Source organism: Hippocampus zosterae, chromosome 14 (genome assembly GCF_025434085.1).
Source record: "Hippocampus zosterae strain Florida chromosome 14, ASM2543408v3, whole genome shotgun sequence".
Lineage (NCBI taxonomy): Eukaryota > Metazoa > Chordata > Actinopteri > Syngnathiformes > Syngnathidae > Hippocampus > Hippocampus zosterae.
The window spans coordinates 1,985,880-2,011,646 of NC_067464.1; the positions used below are offsets into that span (position 1 = coordinate 1,985,880).

General features: G+C 46.6%; 2 protein-coding genes across 3 annotated transcripts in view; both read left to right on the forward strand.

The window, feature by feature from the left end:
* Positions 1-6,484, forward strand: part of ttbk2a (tau tubulin kinase 2a) — a 40,920-nt gene extending 34,436 nt beyond the window's left edge. For both annotated transcript variants that reach the window (XM_052085518.1, XM_052085520.1), the window contains one exon: positions 6,169-6,484. The gene's annotated coding sequence lies outside the window, so the exon portion shown is untranslated. The remainder of the gene's footprint in view (positions 1-6,168) is intronic.
* Positions 62-25,398, forward strand: stard9 (StAR-related lipid transfer (START) domain containing 9). Its single transcript, XM_052085459.1, has 32 exons — positions 62-360; positions 1,504-1,573; positions 3,638-3,754; positions 9,485-9,601; positions 10,018-10,050; positions 10,127-10,188; positions 10,563-10,675; positions 10,939-11,081; positions 11,173-11,240; positions 11,434-11,531; positions 11,637-11,846; positions 11,965-12,062; positions 12,150-12,227; positions 12,443-12,520; positions 12,649-12,828; positions 13,235-13,286; positions 13,752-13,877; positions 14,656-14,741; positions 14,820-14,869; positions 14,956-15,140; positions 15,384-15,849; positions 15,934-20,835; positions 21,597-21,743; positions 21,811-21,994; positions 22,118-22,261; positions 22,539-22,599; positions 22,710-22,864; positions 23,413-23,477; positions 23,555-23,757; positions 23,899-23,981; positions 24,171-24,332; positions 24,574-25,398. Exons 1-32 carry the CDS (start codon positions 314-316, stop codon positions 24,673-24,675), a joined length of 8,685 nt encoding a protein of 2,894 aa, XP_051941419.1. The 5' UTR covers positions 62-313; the 3' UTR covers positions 24,676-25,398.
* The last annotated feature ends 369 nt before the right edge of the window (positions 25,399-25,767 follow it).

Below are 25,767 nucleotides of genomic sequence, written 5' to 3' on the forward strand. Positions count from 1 at the left end.
CTACAGCGTTTTATTTTTTTTATTTTTTTTGGGCTCCGGCCGCGGTTCCGCCCACTTGTGACTTTCGTATCCCAGCAGGAAGTTCGGCAGCTGGGCTTCTCATTTTGAGAAGTGTCGGTCGTACGACGACGACTCGAAGCCGGCGGAGGTTCCCTGATGAGAGGCCGGTCGAAAGGGCTCTCAGCCGCGTACATCAGCCACGGTTATTTGACAAAACCATGTTCGAAGTCCCGCCATGGAGACACTCTTTTGAGTCCACCGCCTGGTGCTTTAGTGAGCTATTGACGCCGAGGGGTGACGCGCTGTGGTCGGCATGGCCAACGTCAAAGTGGCGGTTCGAGTCCGACCCCTCAACGCGAGGTAAAGTCGGCTAACTTCACCCGGTTAAGAAACTAATTGTGATTAAAAAAAGCTCATTTTGTTATGGAAATGTACCCACAGTTTCACTTATTTACATAATTTGTATATCCGTTGAAGCCTTTTCGTGTGTTTTGTTTGTCGTTATTGTGGTGCTGACTTGCGGTAATTCGTGCTAACCGTCAACATTAATGAAACGAAATTATTTTTAATTACAACTGTGTGATGCCTCCTAATATCCAATCTCTTAATTTTAATATGCCTTAAACTGTTTTTTGTGAAGTAATGAACTATTGTGATATTTTTCATTTACAAATAGTGACATTTTGACCCATTCAATGTTTTAAAATATGTTCTTAAAGTTGTTTTAAATTCAAGAATAGTAATCTCGTTGCAGTAACCGTTTTACATTTGATTTAAAGCAGTGTGATAACATTTTTTAAGTGTCATATTTTGTAACATGAGGGCTTTTCAATTGGAAATTCAGAATGTGTGTGACCAGTATTGTTTGGATTTTTATTGTTTTAAACTAAATAATTATCATTTAACGTTCAAATTTACTATTGTTATTTTTTATATTAAACAAAAGAGAAGCAAACTTAATTTTCCTTCTGATGTTGGCAGTGTTCATTTGACTTTGTATGAATATGTGGCAACTCATTAAAAATAAATCAGCAATCCTGAAATTCCATTGATTGACCGTGCTCAGTGGGTTCTATTAATCAATGAAATATAACAGGCAGAGCCGACTGTTTCATGAAAAAAGCCCTTAACAAAGGCCATTGAAAGTCCAAAGAATGTTTCTTTCACACACACTTCCTGCTCTTTGGTACCACAAATTTAGTTGTCATCTGTCATGCACTGTCCCCCTTTTCATGGTGAATACATTTTTTCAGTGATCCAACAAAATGGCCGCATCAGTGAGACTGGTAAAGTCACAGAAAGGCATAGAAGTGGAAATCCCCCCTGAAACATTCAGAAGTTGATAGAAGGTCAAATTAAGGTCACCACTCCTTAGTTGCTTCTCTGAAAAATAGTCACAGCTAACTTGCCCCCCCCCAAAAAAGCGCTTTGACAATTTTTTAAAATTTAATAATTTAACTCAATAATAATTGTAGACTGGCTTGTTGTCACCCCACCCCACAGGGAAAGTGCAGATGGGGGAAGGTTGGCAGTCCATGTGGAGGACAAGTTTGTGAGGATCCAAAATGTCAAGGTTGGTATTTACATGCTTATTTTTCTTTTCTAAGTCAATTATTTGAGTATTACTGGGGAGGAGATGGTAAAATATTAGATGGAAGCAAAAGCTACATAAATATTAGACAAAAATTGGGGGAATACCAAAATATTAGGTACAATGTAAAATAAATATGAGTAAAAACATATTTTGTTAAATAAGAGGAAATTATGTTCAAAATATATGGAGAAATTACAATTATTTGGTAATGCCATGTTTTTGGGACTCCAGATTATAAATCGCACCAGTAAAAAAAGTGCATGCAGGAAAAAGCTTTTTTTTTTAACCAGAACATACAAACTATACGTACAATCCCACGGTATGAAACAAAAAGCCAAAGACCAAGACTTTGATCCTTTATATGCTGACTACGAGGAAGTCCCAGCAGACATGCGGAAATTGGACTCAAGAATCACTTTTCGTGCCATCTGTTGTATTTTCCTCAAGATTTTGGGCAGGGATTTTCTAACATCAACGGCATTTGTGGCTTTGGTCTATCAACATCTCTCCGATGGTGTCCTTCGAAACGCCTCTCGTAGGCCTTCCGCTTTTTCTTGCCGAGTGTTTGTGCGTTTCCAAACACAAATGAAATGAAATGTTGGCTTGAAGCGTTTTTTTCCGGATTCTCTGCATGTGGGAATCATTACGACGTCGTCTTGTAAAGTGACACCGACCCGCAGCGTGGCGCGGGTGGCGCCGAAGCGTCCCATTGGTCTGTGCGTCTTACGTTCAAAGAGTGCGTACGCCGAGGTCTTTGTTTACATTTGAGGAAAAGTCTTGCGGTGGTGGTGGGGGGGGGGGGAGATGTGTTACAAATGTGACGGGGCAGAGATAAACCACATTGGACCTCCTCTGACTCCTCCTCCGAATCTCTCGGGTCTCGAGGGAAGCATTTCTTGTGGAAAGTGGGACAGCTCAAGACCAGAGATGAAACTGGGTGAACGTTTCATATTACCGCGTTGGCAAAATGATCTCGGCAGATTGCTGCAAGGAATACGTCGGGGATTTGTTCATGGGAGTGGCGCCGGTCAAAGCGATAAGTACGCCGACGCTGGCACCGTTGAACCTGAGCCAAGGCAATCATGATGAAAATAGTAAATATATGGAAAAAGATTATTTAATCTCGGACAAAAAAAAAAAAACTCCCCACAAATAGGATTCATAAAATGTTCAGAAAATATAGATGCATATTGGGGAAGTCAATGGAAATCAAGATACTGGTATTTGATAAAAATACACAATATTTGGTCATAATTAAAACACAACTTTCAGCAAAGGAATCTATACAAATGTGAGCCCGAAATATTACAAAGAAATTCACAAACTTGATAAATATTCAGACACAAATATTAGACAAAAGCTAGGAATTGGAAAAATAATTAGAAAAATAAATTAAATAAACAAATACTAGGAAAGATGAAAATAAATATGGCAAAATATGAACAAAAATTGTAGAAAAAATGTTACAATAAAAAATATTGGGGAATATGCAAATATTCTCCAATAATTGCACAAATAATTTATTAAAATATTTTTTTTAAAATATGGGCTTAGAATGTTAAAACAATCATAAACAAGGGGGAAATATTTGGCCAAAAACATACTAAATATTACATATAAATCAAAATGAAAATAAATCAACAAATACAAAAAATACTTGCAAACAATACAAATAAACTTTAAAAAATGACACAAAAAATACATTAGCAAAAGAAAAAACAAAAAAAACAAAAAAAACCGAAGATATGAAATATTTTGACCGCCCCCTCGCCCCCAAAATGTCAGTTTTGAACAATAAAACACAAAAACCAAACACACTTATGACGCTTGGTCTGAGTCCTACTGCGCATTTCGCTCCGACTACACAACAAGCGATTTGCTGCGCTGTTTTTCCATTCGCACCTTGTTATTTATTCCCCGGCAGTAAGCGGAAAGCGGCGGAGTGCAGCCAAGCAGGTAGCGCTCCGTGCACCTCTAATGACTGTCAACAGCTTGCTCATCAAAGACTTTTTTTTTTCCTTTCCTGTGATTTGTGCGCCGCAGTTGGAACCGCGCGCCGATCACGCCGCGGATTCCAGGGAGAAGCTCCTGGAGTTCCGCTTCGACTACTGCTACTGGTCGGTGCAGCCCGAGGACCCCCGCTGTGCAACGCAGGAGGAGGTAAGCCAAACAAGAACACACCACGATAAGATCCCGTTGCCCACAATGCCTCCCGTTGTCACTGCTCTAATTGGCTAATGAGACGTTTTGTGATTGTGGGGGTGGGGGGGGGGGGGTGGGAGGGGGTTGAATTTGTGTTGGGGAAAAAAAAAAAAGATGTCTGACACAGTTTGGGACGCGGCATTCCGACGTTGACCCTTGGTGGGCGAAAAGGGACAACAGCGGGAATGCCTGCTTCCGCCAACGAAATCGTCTTCTTTGCCGCTCTTGTTTGAGCTGACGCAAAATCTTTGGACCGTTTTGAGTTGGACAAAGAGGACGGTGTTAAAAATCAAGCCTCAAGACCCCCCCCCCCCCCCGAAAGATGCTCGGAACCCCCCACCCCCTTGCCCCCCATGCCAGGCCAGATCTGCATGATATGTCCTTTTTGTTCATGTTGTTGTTCTCCTGGTCTCAAAAATAGATGAGGAAGTGTAAACTCTGCAAACATTGTCGTTCCCCCGCCCATGAGAAAATGGAAGGGGGGGGTGCGCTTGTTGAGTGAGACAAACTGGATTTTAACTGCTGCGTTTCCACTTCCCACCACGCCCGCCCTGCGGGGGGGGGGGGGGGGGGGGCTGCTGGCCATTTTCCAGCATGGCCGTTGCCTTCCATATTTGGCGTGTTAAGCTGCACTTAGGGGTGCAGATGTGGTCCGGGGAGTGGGGGGGGGGTTGTCATGTTGGATCTCACTGTGAGAAAGTCACCATTTTTATTTTGAGGCTAATGAAAAGCTCCTAGCACACGTTATTCTTCGACGCTTGTAAACGGGAGTCTGCTCATGGATGCGAAAGCTCGGGGGGGCGGGGGAGGGTGGGTGGTGGGGGGGTGCTGATAGTACGTCATCCCAGTTGGAGGTTTGGCTCCAAGCACACAATGCACTTTTCGTTTTATTTTCTGGATTTGATTCTCCCGGTTTGTAGGTCTGTGTGTCAGTGGAAGAATGGTTGCACTGTTGACGGGAAGAATCCATCTCACACACACACACACCCACACACACACACACACACACACACAAACACACATAGCAAAGAGCGCAGATATGTAGGCCACGTTGTCGCCCGGGTGATTTGCGTGGAGTTTCAATGGAGTAATGACAAGCAAGTAATTAACCGGCTACTGTATTTTGGTGTCATTTGGTGTCGTTTTGCTATCAGGAGAACAAAAATCGTCAAGTCAACTTCTATGTAGTGTATAGCCTGCAGTGTGGGCATAACAATCGGCTACTCATTCATCGCAATTAGTCATCGTGTTGGGAAAATGAACGCCTCTCCCCCGATTAAAAAGCCGTTCAACTTGATGTTGAACAAACAACATTTAAAGTCTGACTGCAGAAATCATGTGCTTGTCTTTTTTTTTTTTTTTGGTTTGTTTGTTTCTCTTTGCGGCCCGGTAGCCCAGTGGTTAGCACGTCGGCTTCACAGTGCAGAGGTATCGGGTTCGATTCCAGCTCTGGCCTCCCAGTGTGGAGTTTGTGGGTTTTCTCCGGGTCTGCGTGGGTTTTCTCCGGGTGCTCCGGTTTCCTCCCACATTCCAAAAATATGCATGGCAGGCTGTTTGAACACTCTCTAAATTGTCCCTAGCTGTGAGTGTGAGCTCGGATGGTTGTTCGTCTCTGTGTGCCCTGCGATTGGCTGGCAACCGATTCAGGGTGTCCCCCGCCTACTGCCCGGAGACGGCTGGGATAGGCTCCAGCACCCCCCGCGACCCTAGTGAGGATCAAGCGGCTCGGAAGATGAATGAATGAATGAATGTTTCTCTTTGTTTTTCCGAGGCCCACGATCATCTGCGCTTCTTCTTCTTCTTGTGTTCCAGCCATTTAATAATGAAAAGCACACGCAGGCAAATCCTCCCCTCCACCGCCATGCTCATTTGACCTACAAATCCAGTCCCCAGTGTGACAGATGAGAGCATTGTTCACATGGACTTTCGCATATTTCCGCCTCTTTAACGCCAAAAATCTCTCTCTCTCTCACACACACACACACACACACACACACACACAATTGTATGTAGGACATGGCCAACATTTAACATGCTGGCTCAGTGAGGGGAAACCACTTGCAGAGTGTGGGACGCCAACAGAACTTTTTTTTTTTTCTCACTGCAGCTGTTGAACTTGTGAGAAAATAATTGTTGAGCTTTTCTGTTTTTTCATGACACTGGCATCGTTTATTTATTTGACCTTTAAAGGTCTTTTGTTTGTGAAACGCGACGAGTTACCTCCTGCGTGAAACGTGCCACTTGCCTTCAAATATTTTTTGCGTCATGCTTCCCGGTCCCCATTAACCACGATAAGTGAGCGAACGCTGTACTGTTGTTTTTAATCGTCATGGGATTTAAAGTGGTTAGCACGTCGGCTTCACAGTGCAGAGGTACCGGGTTCGATTCCAGCTCCGGCCTCCCTGTGTGGAGTTTGCATGTTCTCCCCGGGCCTGCGTGGGTTTTCTCCGGGTGCTCCGGTTTCCTCCCACATTCCAAAAACATGCGTGGCAGGCTGATTGGACGCTCTAAATTGTCCCTAGGTGTGAGTGTGAGTGCGAATGGTTGTTCGTCTCTGTGTGCCCTGCGATTGGCTGGCAACCGATTCAGGGTGTCCCCCGCCTACTGCCTGGAGACAGCTGGGATAGGCTCCAGCACCCCCCGCGACCCTAGTGAGGATCAAGCGGCTCGGAAGATGAATGAATGAATGAATGGGATTTAAAAAAACAAAACAAAAATAGGGCGACTGTTCCACATCTTTGGCATATACCTACCCGGTTTCCTGATCGAGCTCTAACTCAATGTAGTATTTAATGACATGAGGTAGAGCCACCTTGTTTTCTCATGCTCACGCAAATGACCTTATCCATCCTGACTGAGTCACCTAAAATGCGCCAGAAGGAACTCCATATCCCGCTTTTCCTGTATTATTGTTGTGTCGCAAGGCAAAGTCTTTGTTTTGTGCACAATGCCAGTGCCTTCCTGGCCACGCTCGTGTTGAGTCTGTCCCCGAAAGCTTGTTTTCGGCTCTGATGACATCGCTTTCACTGCCTTAAAATGGTCAGTTATTCAAATTAGTTACCTCAGAATAGACTGGGCCTGCCTCACACACACACACACACACACACACACACACACACACTTAAAAGTTACCAACAGTCAAAGTACTCAATTAATAGGTGTGGGTTCAAATGGAAATGACTGAGTCTGCCCCCGTGGAGTGGTTTTCGAAGAGGGTCAACTTCAACAAGGGCCCTACAGATTCTCTGCATGAGAGGGAGGAGAATGGGTTGGATGAAGACAAAACTGGATTAGGTGGGAAGGGGGGGGCTGCTTTTTGTTTTGAAGCTTCAGTTGAGCCGTCAGGCAGAGGGTAGCTAACCCTTGGTGGTCTGGAGAGCTTTTATTGAGCAAGAGTGATGTCACAAAAATCACATTTCCACGACAAAGAATTAGCTTTTGCTCTCGGAGTGGGGGGTGGGGGGGGCTCGTTGTGTATCCCAACCAAGTGAGGTCCTGAAAAGTCGTGTTTTGGGTCAGGGAATTCAAAAAGTGTCACTATATAAGAAGTTAATGGCTAGGGACAAAAAATAATCGGTTCGATTGACCACAAATGTACTGAACGAAATCATCCAAAGTAGACGACAAAATAAGAATAAGAGGGCGCTGTCTAATGTCAAAGGTCACGTAACACCGTGGAAACACTTTAAGTGGCCGCCCACAGCCGCCACGTACGCTCGGCCGGCGAGGTGACAAGAGCGGCACTGCGGGGAGTCCAAATGGAGTTGGTCGACCCTGGAGATTATTTACGGTCTGGTAAGAACAGAAGGATAGTCTGGAGGATTCGGAGTCTGTATTACACATCTGATATTTGCTGCGAATGCTCGGTGAAAGGGGGCAACTCATAACTGTATCGCTGAAAACGCTTAGTCGGTGGATTGTACCGCTTCGGTGTCGACATAACTTCACACGCTCCTTAAAAAGCCCAATACGACCTTGCTTTAAGAGGCTTTCGCAAGCCCTTGAAAGCAGGTCCAACCTAAACCCCGTTCCCCGTCGTTTTGTAAGCTCAGCGTATGAACCCACTCGGGCTCTCCTGGTCCAAACTCGCACACGAGGAGCTATGTTGAAATGAAGCCTGCCTTTGATCTTTGGGAGCAATGTTGAGAACATTCCTCCCACTTTCTCCGATGTGTACTTACCCACTGAGACTTTATAGTCTAGACCCCACCCTGCCTGGTTGGAGAAGGGGGGTTGGGGGGAGTACCCCTTACTGATCCAAGACCGTGTTCTGAGGTAGGATGTGTTAAGTTCTAAAGTCTGCTCTGGATCAGGTTTGCTAAAGCAACCACACACACACACACACATTCCAAACATGTTACCTTTGGATGAATCGCTTGTGTGCACATCAGTAACTGACCTTGGTTGTTGGGGATGAAAGAAACACAAGGTGGGGGGGGGGAACCCAGAATCCTGATACCCGCGTTCTCAGCTTGTCACACTGGACCGCCGATGTTTCCGTACCTGAGGATGTCCCCACAAAGTAATAGCGTTCGCTCTCATCTTCTGTCTTGCGAGGGTTTTCTCGTTTTGTTGACTTTTGTCGCGTCTTCAAACGTCACAAGGAAGCAGTGACGGCTTCCCGACCAAGGCTGGGCGGCGGAGGGGGGTCTGGGGATCCGGGAGACGGAGTGAGGGCCCGGTCCCCCAGTGTCGGGGCACGGGTGGGGTCGACAACAACAACAACAACGGCCGAAAATCGAATCAATAAGTAGACAAAATGAATGTCATAGCGCCGGTGTTGCTTACGTAATTCCATTTCCTCATCCCGGGCTTTCAGATCGTGATTTTGTTGGCTCGAGTTTTTGCTCCACGGCTTTTTACTGTATTACACGGCAGCAAAAACGTACATTGAGGAAGAGTGCTGACTTCCATCTTGTTTAGCTTATCGAGGGCGGGTGCGTGACACCAAAAAAACAAAGACGGAGACGCCACATTCTCTTTTGCCACCTCTTTCAAGTTTATTTTCCCGAGCCGGACTTTCTACCTAACACGTTTTGTATTTGTTGACATGGACTATAAGCTGTGACCCGGCTGCTCGTTGCCCAAACATCTCAGGAAGCCGCAGAGCCTCCCTGACTCCTGGCCCGGTGCCGCCGCAGCATTGTGCCGGTGAAAGCTACACTCGTGTTTTTTTGCACAATGCCAGTCAGAGCCAGGAAAGGAAAGTCTTTGTAAACAAACTCGTACAAGACAAATTTTACTCGAGGGTGCCCCCCTCAGGAAGAGTTTAAAAAAATTGTCCCTGACACCAGTGTCATCTTGACATGAAATTAGGGAAACAAGTGTATCAACCATGACCGGGACAACGGAGAAGTCTCAAGGACCCGGGGCCCAAAATTGAACAGGCAGAAGTGGACCTTTTTTGGGGGGGGTAAACTGTCATTTTGGGTGTATCTCAGGCTTCAGAATTTGATGAGTGCCCAAATTAGCCCCAATCAGGTATCCTCGACAGATGATATTATGGATGAAAGCCAATAGTGATCCCAAATCTACTTTTTAAAGAAAGTAAATTAATCTGATACAGCTTTAAAAGATCTTAATTATAAGTATGGGGTGAGGGTGGGGGGGCATCTTCTGGACTTGAAAGTATTTACAGTTGGGGCTGTCGCCTGTTTTCCTCTTTCTGTCTGTCTGTCTGTCGGCCAGGTATTCCAGGACTTGGGTGCGTCTGTGCTGGCGGGGGCTTCCCAGGGCTACAACGTGTGTCTGTTCGCTTACGGCCAAACGGGATCCGGCAAGACGTACACCATGATGGGCACGCCGGTGAGCATCGTAATTGATTTCCTTTTTCTTTTTTCAACCCTAAAGACCCGTCTACCCCACACTATGATGCCCAAATGTTTGAATATCATTTCATTCTCATCTTCCAACCTTACCCTTGAAAATAAGTGACTTAAAAACGTTGCAACTACTTTCCTTGGCGTCAACCCGACAGACCTCAACTGGAATCACGCTGCTGTTATCGACACATTGCAGAAAGAGCACAAAAATGGGCAAATTCGTGCGAAAAAGGGCCTTTTTTTAAAGCAACAATTTTGGTTGTGTTCCACAAAAAATAATAATAATAATTTCAAGTCGATGTTTTCCCAAAGTTCTGATTCTTGAATCGGCACGGTTGTACTGTACGGTAATTATTCCCTAAATTCCTAACCGTCATTCTTCCTTCCGTGTGACAACAGGACTCCAGCGGTTTGACGCCTCGGATCTGCCAGGTACGCGAGCAGCTTCAAATCTGCTTTGGCAACATTCACATTGAATAAAACTGAAATCTGGCATTTTCCTTGAAAGGCCCTGCTCCGCTCTCAGGATACGCTTCCCGACGGGCAGAACTCCAGCAGGGTGGAGATCAGGTGATGCTTCGTTCGCGTCTCCTCGTTTCACCTGAAATCCAAACACAGCGGTTAGCCTTGCAAAGCTCGGGGGCAAACCAAATGACGATCGGCTCGTTTTTCCTGTTTCTCGTCTGGGCGACTTGCCACTTATTTGTTGTGCCCCAATTGCGCACAAAAAGACATCATCTTTTTTATTTGGAATGTGAAAAATGGGTGACAGGCCATGGTTTGGACACCACTACTCCTACCTGTATCACCAGGTGTGCCAGTATAGACTCACTGCCAGTATGGGGGCAGAGGGGGGGTGAGCAGGAGGGAGTTTGTGGTGTTCCAATGAATCTGAACTTGGTTAAAAAAACAATAAAAAACAAATATAATTGTTGCCTGTCCAGTTTTCTGGAAATCTATAACGAGCGAGTGCGAGACCTGCTGAGCGCCGGCGAGCAGAAGAAGAGAGCCTCGCTAAGAGTCAGAGAGCACCCCGAGAAAGGGCCCTACGTGCAAGGTGAGCGCAGCTGCCAACTACAGTCAAGCCGGTGACACACATTATGAGAACGAGCAGTCTTTAAAAAAAAAAAAAAATTGCTTCATATTAAACACACCCATGAACTCCACAGGAAGTGAGATCATTTCCTGTGAGCACCCTTAACGCAGGTTAAAGTAACGGCACATTTGAAGTCGCTGCAGCTCAGTCGATGTGTCGTTTTTTTTTTTTTTCGTCCCGCCACACAATGTCATCCATCCCCTGTTCATTTGTCTTTGATTCAGACCTGTCGCAGCATGTGGTGTCAGACTGCCGGCAGGCCATGGACCTCCTGGAGGCGGGCGTCGCCAACCGTATCACGGCGGCCACGCACAACCACGACGCCAGCAGCCGCTCACACGCCATCTTCACCATCCAGTACACTCAGGTTTAAATGCCGCTGTTAATAGCGAACGTGGAAATGCCGTCATTTTATCGCAGAGAATCTCGGCCTCGCTGATCTCACTTTTTGGTCACAGGCCTCACTTGAGAACAATCGTCCTTCGGAAACCGTCAGCAAGATCAATCTGGTGGACCTGGCCGGGAGGTGAGACCCAGCTGAAAAAGACGCCCTCTAGTGTCTGCAGATATAAGTGCAGCTTCTCCTCCAGCTGAATTAAATCCTTTTTTTTTTTCCTATACCTTTTCGCAAATGTTTTTCTTTATAATTATATGTCCCCGAATTTAAACTGAAATTTTCCGCATGTCCCGCATCTCACACAATCCCTTTGCGTCTTTAGTGAGAGAGCGGATCCCAACTACTGCAGAGACAGACTAACTGAGGGCTCCAACATCAACAAGTCGCTGGTCACGCTGGGCATCGTCATTTCCGCCCTTGGTTAGCGCTCGCACCTTCCGACGTCATTCAAAGGGCTCGTCCCCCCCCCCCCCCCCCCCGCTCCCCCCCCCCCAAGCTGTTGATGATCACGCGCTTCGTCCGCAGCCCAGAACTCGCAGATGTCCAGCAGCTGCCAGAGCATCAACAGCGTGGCGTCGGAGGGCGACGGCAGCACGGCGGGAAGCCACAGCAGCTTCCTGTCCGGTGGTGCAAGTGCGGGCAGGAGGCACTGCTTCATCCCTTACAGGGACTCTGTCCTCACCTGGCTGCTGAAGGATAGCCTGGGGGGCAACTCCAAGACCATTATGATTGCAAGTACGTGTCACAAAATATGATCTCAATCGATATTGGACCAAGTCAAAACAAAAGCACTGTAAAAAGTCATGGAGTTAGATTTTTTTTTTTCTTGTTAATTTGATTTTTTTCCTTGCAGCCGTCTCCCCCTCCGCCAGCAGCTACAACGAGACTCTCAGCACCCTGCGCTACGCTGCCCACGCCCGAAATATCGTCAACAAGCCCCGGGTCAACGAGGTCACACACCTGATATTCCATAGGCTCTTCGTAGTCATGAAAAAGCGAAAAATAAACCCCTCAAATAATCATTTAATGTTGGCGCAGGACGCCAACGTGCGGCTGATCCGGGAGCTGAGGGAAGAGATCGACCGGCTGAAGAGTATGCTGCTCACCTTTGAAATGGTAAAAAAAAAAAAGAACAAAAAAAACCCAAACAACGTCTGCCTATCTATCTATCTAGCTATCGAGCTAGCTATCGAGCTAGCTATCTAGCTATTGAGCTATCGAGCTAGCTATCTAGCTATCGAGCTAGCTATCTATCTATCTAGCTAGCTAGCTATCAATCTATCTACAGTACATATATAAAAAAATTGTTTGTTTTTCTTCCGCATTGACAGCAGCGTGATCCCAGTCCATCCCTGAGTGACGAGAGAGAGGGCACGCTGTCGGACATCGTGCTGCAAAACGAGATGAAGGTAACGCCCGTCATTGGGCCGTTTTTGTCTGGAAAGTATTCACATCCAAAATGTGCACGACTGCTGTTGCGAACAACTTACCGTCGGGGCAGGCGCAGGTTTTAACCATTGTCCTCCGTGTCCCTCAGGTGGAGCAGCTGACCAAAGACTGGTCGGAAAGTTGGCGGGACAAGCGGGAGCTGCTGGAGCAGTACAGCGTGGACATCAATCGGGACCGCGCCAGCTTCCTGATCAACTCGCTGAGGCCGCACCTGCTCGCCCTGGATGGGGACGTCCTCAGCACCGGCGTGGTCTTGTATCACCTCATGGTACCGACGGCACATTTTCTATTTCGAAGCGTCCGTGTGCGTGCGCGTGATTTTATTCCTCCCTTTCCCTTTTTTTTTTTTTTACCAGCTGTCCTGACTCCTATCTTTTCTCTTTTTCTTTGCTAGATTCTTCCTCTTCCTTCTTTTGCTTTGTCTCTTGTTCTGCTACAATGAGAAAAGGTGATTGACTTCTCTTTTCCTGTCCATCGCCCATCTCAAAAAAGAGGCATGGACTCTCGACTTTGACGTCGCCAAGCGCACATCTCAGGCCTGAAACATGTCCATAAAGAGTGTCGGCATGGCAGCATTGTCTCTTAAACGGCCACTAAATGAAAGAGGAGGAGATTAGAAAAAAAGGATTTGCGAACATAATCTATTGTATCATTGGCACCCATTTTCATTACAGGAAGGAGTTACCCGCATTGGACCCAAAGACCAGTTTGAAGAACCACAAATAGGTACTGTATGAGCTTGGTGGAAAAACACCCCACTGTCGTTTTACCTGTGCGCTAATTTCAAAATCACTTTTTTTTTCCCTGTGCGATATCCATTATTGACAATTTTTGACCACTGACCTTTTTATTACCTTTCCAACTCATTTTTTTAATGCATACAGTACGTTGCAAAAGACTATCTTTAATTGGGCTCTCCCTGTACCTTACGTTGAGCAGCTAGCCATTAGCGGATGTTAACTTTGACCGGTGCCGAAAGTCATATGGACCATTTTTTGATTTATTATTATTATTATTTTTTTAAATGTTATTTCCCAGTTTTTGATTATTTCATCATGTTGTTGTTTCCTGTAAAACGTTCCTAAGCAATACTGTTCAGATAGGTGCAATTTCAAACAAATTCAAAGTAGTTTTGACATTAAAAGAGTTCTGTGTGTCCCTTTCAAAAATGCTTGTAACTGCGTTTATTAGTTCTGCCAACTGCTGCAAACTGTGAGATCCTAAACGACGGTGGTGTGGTCACGCTGAGGCCGCTGCCGGGTTGCACCTGCCTCCTCAACGACAGGGAGATCACTGAGCCCTGTAGGCTGGCGCAAGGTCAGTCTTGCCACTTGTACGGCCATTATATTCTGGGAATTGACTGGTCAGTTTTGTACCGTTGCAGAATGTAACAATGATACGGCAAAAAAGGGGGACCAAATCCCTGGCTGTTACAGTGTCAAAGAATAAGAGTTTGTTATTTTTTTCTCATCCGCGTGAGTTTCATTGAAGACTGTAAGTCAGGGGTCACCAAACTTTTTGAGAGTGAGAGCTACTTCATGTGTCCTGATTGTGTGAAGGGCTACCAAATTGATACGCGTCTGAAATAACATTTGTACAAATTACATTTAATAATATTAGAACATTAGCTAGCTAGATATATACTGTAGCTAGCTAGTTAGATAGCTAAATAGGTAGCTATAGAATCTATAATACGGCCCATGTTTGCATTTTTAAATCATAATTTCTACGAGCAAATCACAATCCTAGCACTGGCGGGCTACTGGTGTGGTCCTCACGGGCTACCTGGTGCTCACGGGCACCACGTTGGAGACCCCTGCTGTAAGTTGTCCCAAGGTGTGAAGGTGAGCGAGTGTGAATACTTCTCTAAATTTGCCTTGGGGACCAATCCATGTTGAATCCAAGTTCATCCGTGACTCTAAAAAGAAAGAAAGATGGATGAAAGTACAGTTTTGTGAGTCTTGTTAGGTCCCTCCAGACTGGAACAAATTAATTGTATTTCCATTCATTTAAATGAGGAATGATGCTTTGAGATGTGCTATCTAGTTCTGAGCATGGTCACTGAAAAAAAAACATGTCATTCTTATCTCTCCAGGAACAGTGATCACCTTGGGAGGGCTTCATAAATTTCGCTTTAACCACCCAGCGGAGGCGGCGGTCCTCCGGGAGCGGAGACGCAGGGTACGTGCAGCCCAACTTCAAATTTTAAACGTCTTGGTTGTTACTGACTGCCCAATGTTTTGCTTTCTCTCGTTTCAGGCAAGTGAAGGCAGCTACGTTGACATTTGCCCTCAGACCCTTGATCACGGGTAAATGTGGACACCCTAAAAATTCAACCAGACCGTTTTTTTTTTGGGGGGGGGGGTCCAGCGTTGCTCATTTGTCTCGTTTATAGCAAAGAGGAAGAAGGGCTGCCTGCGGTGTGTTTGTCCCTTGGCGAGGAGTCGACTGCCAGGCGGCACGTGGAGGAGCAGCAGCGCTATGTGGAGGGTTTGCGCCAGCAGATTGGCTCTGAGCAGAGGCGGACCGAGAGAGAGCTGGAGAGGGAGCAGGCCCAACTTCGGCAGCAGCACAGCGAGGGTAAGCAAAACTGAACGTTGCGACGAGCCAATAAGCTAGAATGGCTGCTGCAAACCAAATTGGCCGAAATTCCGATTGATGTTGTGCCCCTTTAAAGGTAATAAATTTGTTGCTAGCATAATATACATTGAGAATCCAAGAGACATGTTCATTAATGAATTGAATTGACTACAACTTTACTGTCAAATGTGCTGTACGTATGTGTAACATAGCTAGTTGTTGTTGTGACTCTTAAACCAACAGTCCACCAGTGGATCCTGCAGAAGAAGCGTGACCTGTTAGCTGCTGAGCAAGGAGACACTCAGGACCTTGGAGTTCAAACGGACTCCCATCCGGACCCCCTTCTGGAATACCTCAACAGATATGTGTTGTACGGTCAGGAAGTTCAGACAGAGAATTGTCCGTCACTGGTTGTCAGGGTCAGGAAGACGGCAGTCCAGGAGGAGCTACTGAAGCATCACGCCCTGTGTCGCGCCGAAAGCCGCCTTCACCGGAAGAAGCTGCAGTTCCAGCTGGAGAGAGTTGCCCGCAAGAGGCGTCTGTTGGAAGCAAAGAGAGAATTGCAGCAACTGGAAAAGGCCCTACCGCCTGGATCGGAAACCCCCGAGACCCCCGAGGAGGGGTTTCCACCGAAGTTTGTTTCTCCAAAACCTTCCTTCTCTGTTGATCTTGTGTCGCGCCTGTACCCACAACATACCCCGATCTTCAAGTAAGCGAATACAAACCTGAAACGATTTCCTGAACTCACAAATATGAAAAAATATTTGACTAAAAGTTTCTTTTCCCTCAACAGACACTTCCTGAAGAGAAAGAAATCCACAGAAATCACTTCAAATTTCCGATCTCCTGCATGTGTTCGGAGCAGGAAGTGGGTTTCAGATGAGTGCCTCGCCTGGGAAAGGACCTGGAGTAGCTCTGACACACTTCCCTCAGGAGTAAGTCAGTCCTGCCAAGGAAGAGGCAGATCCTCTGAAAACATTGGACCGAATTCCAAGGAGGAGGAGAATTCCGTGGAACCTAAATGTCGGTGGCGCACTGAACGAAAACCCCTGCTTCCACAAAGAGAACTGTCTTTTAAGAACAGATCCGACCAGAACACGGCTGCTCCACCGAGGTTGCCCCTTTGCGTCCCCGTGCAGCTGCTTGGCAAAGAAAACGTCGCAACTACCATACCAATAATTCCTTGCGTTGATGTAAAAAGACAAACACAGTCGAGTGTCAGCAGAAAATCCGTCGCTAATTCTGTGGATCCCAACGTGTCGCAAAAACTGCCATCGGTTTCAAACGACCCCAAAGTTGTAGGAAAGACGGCCAGTCGATCTCTTAGAAGCTATGAAGATAGTGACATGATGAATGTAAGTCCCATTAAAACGGCCATCTCTTGTGAAGAGCTCGAGCAGAGCGATCCATTCGCGTGTCCGAAAAGATGGCACAGCACGGAGGCTCTGAGGAACAAGACAGGCCAGTGGTTGGAGAGACAGCAACGATGGAAGGATAAGAGTGAATGGAAAGTAGTAGAGGAACGGCAGGAAGGTTCCTCTGACTCGGACAGCCTCTTCTCCCTCGATTATTTATCCTCTGCATACGCAACGGCTCTCGTGGAACAGCTGAACAGTGAGGAAGTGGCTCAGAGCGAAACGGAGAGCGAAGACAGTGAAATGTCGAAAGACTCGCTCGCGGTGGGCAAGTGCTCTGCTGTAACGAGCTCTTGCCAGAAAGTGGTTCCAACGTACTCTTTGGTGGCAGATGCCCGTTGCGGCAATCGTATATTGGCAATTGGGCCAGAATGGAGCAGCTGTCAAGATCCTGAAGCTATTCCTGCAGAGACGCACCGGAGCCAGCAAGATTCCCTTAAATCAAGACCTGAAATCGCCATAGTAGACACTTTAAGAGATGTGCAAGATAACATTGGTCAACCAGGTCTCCCTGGTTCTGTCGTTGCAAGGTTGTCCGAGAACCTGCCGCCACCGATGGATGCATGCGCCTCCCTTGACGTGGTTGGCAGTTGCGGGCTGCGCCGAGACTTTCTGTCGCCACGAAACGAAAGCAGCAAATCTTCCAGCTCAGTCAACGCGAGCGTCTCAGATGGCCCGAGTCCGTCTCGGGATTATAGCTTCACATTGTCCGCGCAGGTTTTGAATGATCAATCAACCAAGGATCTGATGTCACAGAAAGAGAAAGAACAGCCAGACAGTGGGACCGAGTATTTAGTTGTGGGTCCCAAACTTGAAAATGGTATTGCGACTGACCTGCGTACCTCAGGTTGTCAGACAGAACTTCATCTGTTAAACTTTTCGGGGTTAAGTCAAGAATCTACAGCAGATTCTTTTAAGGCTTCCCACAAAAATGAAGTACTACATGGTGAAGTTACACACCAACAGTCTGATCTGTCCGGCCATCGCATTACTAAAGAATCTTCCCTCACGAAGGCTGACTCATCAGACCGGAATGACACCAAAGATGTCGATGCAACATATTTTCCCTTGCAGCATGACTCGTCTGGTAAAAATTCCAGGAAGAGAAACCAAGAGCAGCAGGAGGCTTTTATGGGGAGCCTGAAAATGCCAAAAAGAAGCCCTTCACCCGTTGACAACCAGGAAGCTACTTCCTGTGATAACATGCCTAACTTGAAAAAAGAACACCGTGATGAAAGAATCTCCAACTGTGGATTTGTATCTCCTGGCATTTCTGATCCCACACCGAAGAAACTTGTGAGCGACCCCTCTAGCGGCGATATTAAAGTAGAACACGCAGCAATAAAACAAGTGGTTGCCGATACAATGGAGGCAGGGTGTCGCGGCGAAACTCTTGGAAGAAAGTATAACTGTCAGTCCGAGGCCATTTGTAGCGCCATCGACTTGAGAATCGCACAAGTGGTCCAAGAGCATTTAAAGATGTCACTGGTTGGCAGCTGCAGTCGCAGCCTAGTCTCAGATTGTGATCATCAGAGAATCAACCAAATAATGAAACCTACGCAAGATAACAGGAGTGATCAGGTCAAAGAATTGACCGACGATGGAGAAACTACCAAAAGGAGACTCGGGGATACTCAAGTAAAAACTGTTGCTACATTGGCAACATTTGAGAAAAAGCAAACGGGCCGCCAAGTGCAAGGCGGCTGGACCGATAATGCGAGTCAACCAAATCTGCAGCTTTGCGTCACCAAAGGAAACTGTCGTGTGGAAGGCACGTCCGGCATTGACTGTTGTCACGCCTGCAGCACACAATTACCAAAGAAAGGTGAGCATCCTCACAAGTTATCCTCTGATGGAGGTAATATTACTGATGCCACGTCTGGGACTAAAGCTTCTGCCAAAGGGCGAGATCAGCCCAGCAGTCCATGCTTTAATGACCATTCTCAGTCTTGTGGGGCCAGTAGGAATGACAACACCAGCGACAAATGTCAAGGTTGTCCGTGCAAGTTTGCCAAAGTCCAACATAAAGGACCTTGTGTGAGCAGTCAGTCTGTCACAGAGAGGTTTTCAGCATTAAGGGATGACAAGATGGTCACGGACGTAAGTGATTGTGGATCTGTTGGCATACAGTGTGATTCGTATCTGCTGAATAAAAAGAACAAGTCCAAAAGGTTCCGGAGAACAAAAATGCATCTTCCCCCTTGCGTTTCCTTTCAGACGTCATCATCCGATGAAGACCAAACCTCTAGCAAGTGGTCATCTTCTCAGCTACGACTTGATAGTGCAGGCAAACCAGATCTCAGACAATCTAACGCTGAGATTTCCAACGCGAACTGCAAGATAGATCTGATAGAAGACGTTGCATTTTCCAGAAAAAGCTTCTCGATACCTCCACGATCAATTTCACCGAGGACCAATGCAGAAAAGTCTCAGGAATCTCTGATGCGTTTTTCCTCCAGCGATGTCAAACCATTTGTTCATCATTGGCAAGATGGTGACCGATCATGCTGCAAGAACCCCGCCTTTGGCAGCGCTGCCGATCTGTCACGCAAATCCCCGCTTTTGAACGCCTCAGAAAAACTCATTCAAAGGTGCTGTAGCGTCGATAATGACTTAAACGGACAGAACTTGCCCTTCAATTCCCATCTTAGCACCTACGCCGCTCACAAGGGGCTCTCCAGCACGCTTAGCAGCATTGAACCGACGGTCAACATCACTTTGTCCGGCGGGTTTGTCTACTCCTCTGATCCGGAGTTAAGCCAAAACTCCTCCCAGCGGTCCGCAAATAAACACAGCATTCAGATCCAACTGGTCGAGCCGGCCTCTCTGCGGAGGAGGGAGCGGCACAAAAGGAGTCAAACGGACGTTCCGAAGACCCCGGTTCAAATGAACAAGTTCCTGACATGGAACAGTATGGAAAGCATGTCTGTCCACCTCTCAAAGCTGATCCACAGCACCTCGGACCTGCTCGGAGATGTCCAGGGAATGCGGACGGGTCGTGTCAGCGGGCCAAGTTCTCGACCGATCCCAAATATCGGCGTCGACTGCTCGACTCAATCCGCCTCGGATGTCGGTGTTCAGACGGAAAGATATTTGACACCCACAAACACGGAGAGGCACCAAAGGTCCGAAGCACATGAGATCAACGTGACGCTGAGACTGATTGGTGCTGAGGTCCTTTCACCGGACAAAAACCCTCTTGGTTTGGAGGAAACAACTGAGACTGGTGACAAGGAAGTCAGGACGTCTAACGATGTCCAACGAGGGACAATAAGATCCACTCCCATAAAAAAAACCTTGCCCGAGATGTCGCGCCATCGTCTTACCGGCGCCACTGAAAAAAGCCGGAGACCGAACGGATGCCCAGAAAAGCAAATCTCGTCAAAGCCTGCGACAACATTTGCAGATCGGGCATCGTCCCCCATTGTCACTGTGGGTTTACGGCAAACGTTGAAGACTGGAGAAAGACATCAAAGTGGACGCATGGAAGAGAAAAGCTTCCCTAAATATCCTTGCGGGTCATCGGGACTGGATTGTGCCATTTGCTCCGCTAAAACACCCCAGAAAGTCTGTGAAAAGAGTGGCTCAAGTCTTAAAGACTCTGAGGATTTTTTACAAAGCTCACCGGTGGACAGAACCCCTCATCGCAATGGGATTACCGACCCTCAGCCCAAATGGAACTCTTCACCGAGTTCTCATTGGTCAGACTTTTCTCTGCAGAACTACACCTCCGCCCCAGAAAAGGAGACCGACGCTCTTGTCATCGAATCCAAAGCCATACAATCCACCAAACCGGCCCAGCAAAGGCCGAAAGGGGTTCCTTTTTCTGGCGACGCTCGCGGTTCATCTCCGGCGGCATCCCCGACGCCAAGTGAGTGCAACACTGACATCCTGGTGAACGCTAAACCAATCACCAGAGTGGACACCGAGACCCTGCCCGAGGACCTGCCCTTGCACAATAAGTTCACCAACTGGTCCGGCATCAATCCTCGGAAATCCGAACGCTGCGGTTTTTCCGACGCGTCCGAGAGTTTCACTTCTAACTCTGGAGGAAGGTTAAGAGAGATCGAGTGTCTGCGTCAGGAAAGGGAACATGTAATGGCTTCCGTTGGCCTCGGGGCCAACGCCACGCCGCTGACCGTGGAGCTCGCTGAGGCCAAGCTGCACTACGGCCTCGGAGAGACGGACGCGCTGCTCAAGATGCTGTCTCCCAGGTCCACGGAAGATGTCCCGGTGAAGTGTGTGACCTCCGCCCTTGGAAAACAGCAGCCTAGGGATCGGTAAGTGTTCCATTTATAGTCTCTGGTGTCCAGCAATGTACTGGAAGAAAGATCTGATAGAACCGGACCAACTTTTAGTCATGGAGATCCTGGATTACCTCAAGTACCTAGCAATTAATTTGAGTGTAGCTTGGTCCGCTTGGATGGACTAAAAGGCTTTGACTGTGTCATTACATCGCGATGATCGACCGACTCGCCCACCTGACCCACCAACAGATCAAACATCCAACCAATCGTCTTCTCACAGACTGCCCTTATTTATATTTGTATTTACATAACCTGAGGTACTCGCACTCACTACCCTGCTGACTGATTCATTGCCCAACCGAGTATCCGACCAACCAATTTAGGTTGTCTGACCTGAATGATCTTCACCGATCTGCCCACAAATCAATCTGCCATTCAATTGATCAGAAATCTGAGCTACACTGACCTCCTCCTGGCCAACCTACTGACTGACCCACCGATCGTTGGAATGACCGACCTGACCCAGTTACCGGCCAACTGACCGACCATATTTATTTGATTGTGTGACTTGAGTGATCTTCACCAATTTACCTACCGACCAACCCAGCATCCAACTGAGCATCTGACAGCAAACAGACCATCCAGTCCGATGAAGGTCCTACTGACTGACTGACCCAACCAACTGACCATCCAACCCATTGGCAGATCCTAATTTTGGGGTTGTGGGGTCTGTGACCTGAGTGATCTACAAAAAGCTCAATTCTTGAGTTATCTGACTTTTCGTACCTTCCCAGACACCGTTTGAGCATCGAAGGTTTGCACAAAAAGACGGACGAGCGTCCTCAAACAAGCCGCCGGGCTCGTAGCCTGAGCCCCCGCAGACATCATCTCGGAAGCCCTCCAGCCCCTCCCGACCGACAGCTGAAGCCACCGAACGGCAGGTACAACGTCGACGTCGTGATCTTAAAACGTGCATTTCGTTGACCCGAGCTTACGACTTGCCTGCAGAGTACGAGACCCGGCGAGCGGCGGTAGCACGTACCCGTCGGACATCGAGCAGCTGCTGCGCGATTATGGCCGCGCTCGGCAGGAAGCCATGAGCGAGATCGCCAAGGCGAGGGAGCGACTGCGTGAAAGGACCGAACAGGAGAAGAGACGGACTCAACGGCAGGGTTTATCTCCAGAGTCCAAGGTATAGTATATCTAGTGTGACCGGAGATCCTGTTCTTCAATCTTACTTTGTACATTTTGGATACATTTACGATAGTGATAGGGATCGAACCATTTATTTATTTTATTTTATTTTTTTCCCCAGGACGACCCGAGGCATGGAACCAGGATCAGCAACAGCACCTTGTGCACCGGATCCAGCCTGAGCCTGTCATCTGGACCCACGTCGGGGTACAACAGTGGCAACGCTCTGCAACTGCAACACGGCCGCAGACTACCTCCTGGGCATGTGGGTGAAAAACAGTGACACACGTAGGACATGCCAGATGCCATGCAAATAGGCCTCGAGGGTAATATAAGTGGGGAGTCTTTCATTTTTACATAAAAAGTCACAATCTTACCCGAAAACAAGAATTAAGTATATTTGCTGGATAAAAAGTCGTGTGTTTTCGAGATTTTGGAACCGTACAAGAATCAAGTACTATATTTATTTTTTAAAAATACATGTTTAAAAACCCACATTTCTGATGATTGGGTACTTTTTATCTTTTTTTCTTTTTTTTTAGACCACCACATTTCTGGAGAACGGTGAGAAAGTTGCCTCACGAATCTCCATTTCTGCTCAGGGTAAGTCACAGTTACAACAGTTACAACAACAACAACACGGTTTAATATAGCGTACAGCTAATACTTGCGCAGAACAAATTGGCATGAATGTGTCCCATTTTCTTAATTAGACGTCCGTGTTGATCCCTTGGTGACCTCATCATCGTCATCTCCACCGTCTTGTACTCGACACCGCGCCAGCTCTTTTGGCTCCTCTTGCTCCTCCTCCACTTCCACTGGCTATCAGGACATAACGGCAACGCTGCTGGGCCGAGCTCTGGCTGAGGTAACTTATAAAATCTTTTTCTCAAAATGACAGCAAAACCTTTTTTTGCCAGAAAATTGACTATATTAGGGGGGGGGGGGTCATATTTTTCAGACTAAGAGTTTCTTTATCTGTATAAACGAGTGGATATTTTTGAAGACAAAAAACATATTTTGGGCTGGAAAAGAAAAAGGCATAATCTTACATGAATACAGTCATTATTTTGAGGGAGAAAATGTGTTGGGGATTTTGTTGTTTTTGTTTATTAATAAAAAGCAGCATTTTTCTTTAAAAACTTAATTTTAAAATCTAAAATTCGCTCTGTGAATTTTTTCTTTGATTAAAAAGTCACGTCTTCAAAATGACTATTATAGAGGTTTGGAAATATATTTGAAATAAAATCTTGTCTTTTCTCGATAAATATCGGTACATTTTAAGTTAGATTTCGAAGTGGGTAAATTAGATATTTTTTAGATATTTTCTTTTTTTTGTATTTTGGATATTTTTTTTCGTATATTTTTAAAGAATTACTGTTGGATTATCATTTCTTTGCTCCTTTTAATCCAAAGGTCCGACTGGCTTCCTGCGGTGATTTGAGCAACCTCGTGAATGGGAAAGCTTCTGTTGGCTGGAGGTGACCCCCCCCCCCCCCTCCTCAATTTAGTCCATTTTTATTTGGGCACATATTGACTGATTGATTGATTGATACAGACACCAGGGAGAAGAGCGAGGCATCCAGGCTTACTACAGGGCATCGTCGAGCCCGTCGGTGCACGCCTTCCTTGGGGCGGTGGAGCTGGAGGGAACTCCGGAGCGCCTGTGGACTGTCCTTCGCCATCTCCGCAACGCTCAGGACTACCACCCGTCCGTCCGCACCGCGTGGAGTCGCCCTCTAGATGGCAGCACTCACCTAGGTCAGATACTTCACATCATGTCCTACGAGGAAAACCAAAATCATGATGCCTTACTTTTTTTGACTTTGGAACAGACAATTTTTGGGGGGGTTGGGGGAGGGCGGCTGATCAAAATAAACCTAATTGGGAGTGTGTTTCCAGTCTACCTTTTGACAGACATGTCCATCTGCTGCCACCTCAGCCAGCCGCGAGACTTTTGCTGCATCAGCGCTGAGTCCAAACAGGTTAGCGCACAGCCCCCCCCCCCGCAAATTTTTTTTTTGCTGTCCTCATTTATAATGGCATTGTTATACGGAACCATCAAACCTTGGGTTTTCTTCTCTTCACTTTAACCTGCGCATCTGAAGTGAAGCTTGAAATTGAAAATTAAAACAAAATAAAATAAAAAAGGAAAATGACGTTTGTAACCTCAGGGCGACATCAATGTGCTGGCCATGCAGTCGGTATCGGACGAGTCCCTCCCGCGTCCCAACCCCGGCGCTGTCCGAGGCGAGATGATGACCAGCTGCTGGCTCCTGCAGACAATCAGATGCGGGAGCAGACATGAGGCCACCCGGGTAGTCTACCTGCTGCAGGTTTGGACCGATGCACCAAATCTACGCAACATGACATGACCTGTGGATCGTTACTGGAATTTTGGCTGCAAATGATCATTTTGTGACTCTGAAATGAGTATAATGTGCATGCATAATGCAAATATGAATCATATTCTTGGACATTTGGGAGGGAAAATGAAGTGCAATTACAAGCCTATGTCATGTCTTGCGTTCCTGAACAAAACAATGATTGTGTGTTTACGTTTTCCGGTGGTCTCAGGTGGACTTGGGCACACCGTCTTTCCCGCCGCAGCTCGCGGGCGCGGTGGCCAGGAGGCAAGCGGCCATCTTGGCAGACCTCATCGACGCGGTGGACACGTGATCGGCTGTCCGCGCTTCTCATCGGAGGCATTGCAGCACTTCATTTTTGCACCTGACATTTTATAATCATAATTTAATTGAGTTTTTATTTTTCTACACTCGAGCGCTATTTCTTCACGCACAGCTTTATTTTTATACATATGAAGGTTGGATTTATTTGTTTGTTTGCTTTCTACAATCACAACGCTAATTTACCAAAGATACTGGATATTGTGGTAATCTTGTTGGTGACAGTTTGAGCCTGGAAGAAACGATTTGTATTTCCATTGATACACAAAGTGGTGCTGGGGGGGGTTGGGTGCGGGGGGTTCAGGGTAGCTGCTTTACTATTTTGATTATTTAAATTGTATTATTTTCTACGGGGCAAAAAAAATGTGTGATGCTTACCCCGGAACAGACAGGTTCTATTTTCATTGTTCCGTAAGGAAAAAAAAATGATGATGGAAAAGCTTTTTTTTTCAGCTATGCAAGTTCTATGAAAAACCAAAGACGCCAACAAAAATCAAGGCACAATGAAGGAACAGACTTTTTTTAATACCGTTTATTTTTTGTATTTTTGCTCTAAATTTGTTTCTTTTTCTCTTATTTATGTTTAAAATTGTAAATGTTAAAATTGTTTATATATACAGTATATATTATCCATAAACAATGCAGTTTTTGCTGTTTTTATACTATTACTAAAAATGTCGTTTGATCATATGATTAAAAAAAATCTGAATTTTTACATCTTTCTTTCATTTCAATTTTTTTTAGAGCTGAGTTCCATCCATCCATTTTCTGTACCGCCTTATCCTCACAGATTTCGCGGGGCGTGCTATCCCGGCTGTCTTCGGCGGGGGACACCCTGAACCGGTTGCCAGCCAATCGCAGGGCACACGGACACGAACAACCATCCGCCCTCACACTCACAAACCGGGACATTTTTTTAGAGTGTTCAATCAGCCTGCCATGCATGTTTTTGGAATGTGGGAGGAAACCGGAGTACCCCGACAAAACCCATGCAGGCCCGGTGAGAACATGCAAACTCCACACAGGAGGGCTGTAGCTGGAATCGAACCTGATCCCGCCTAGAGCTAATTTATGCGTGTTAAAT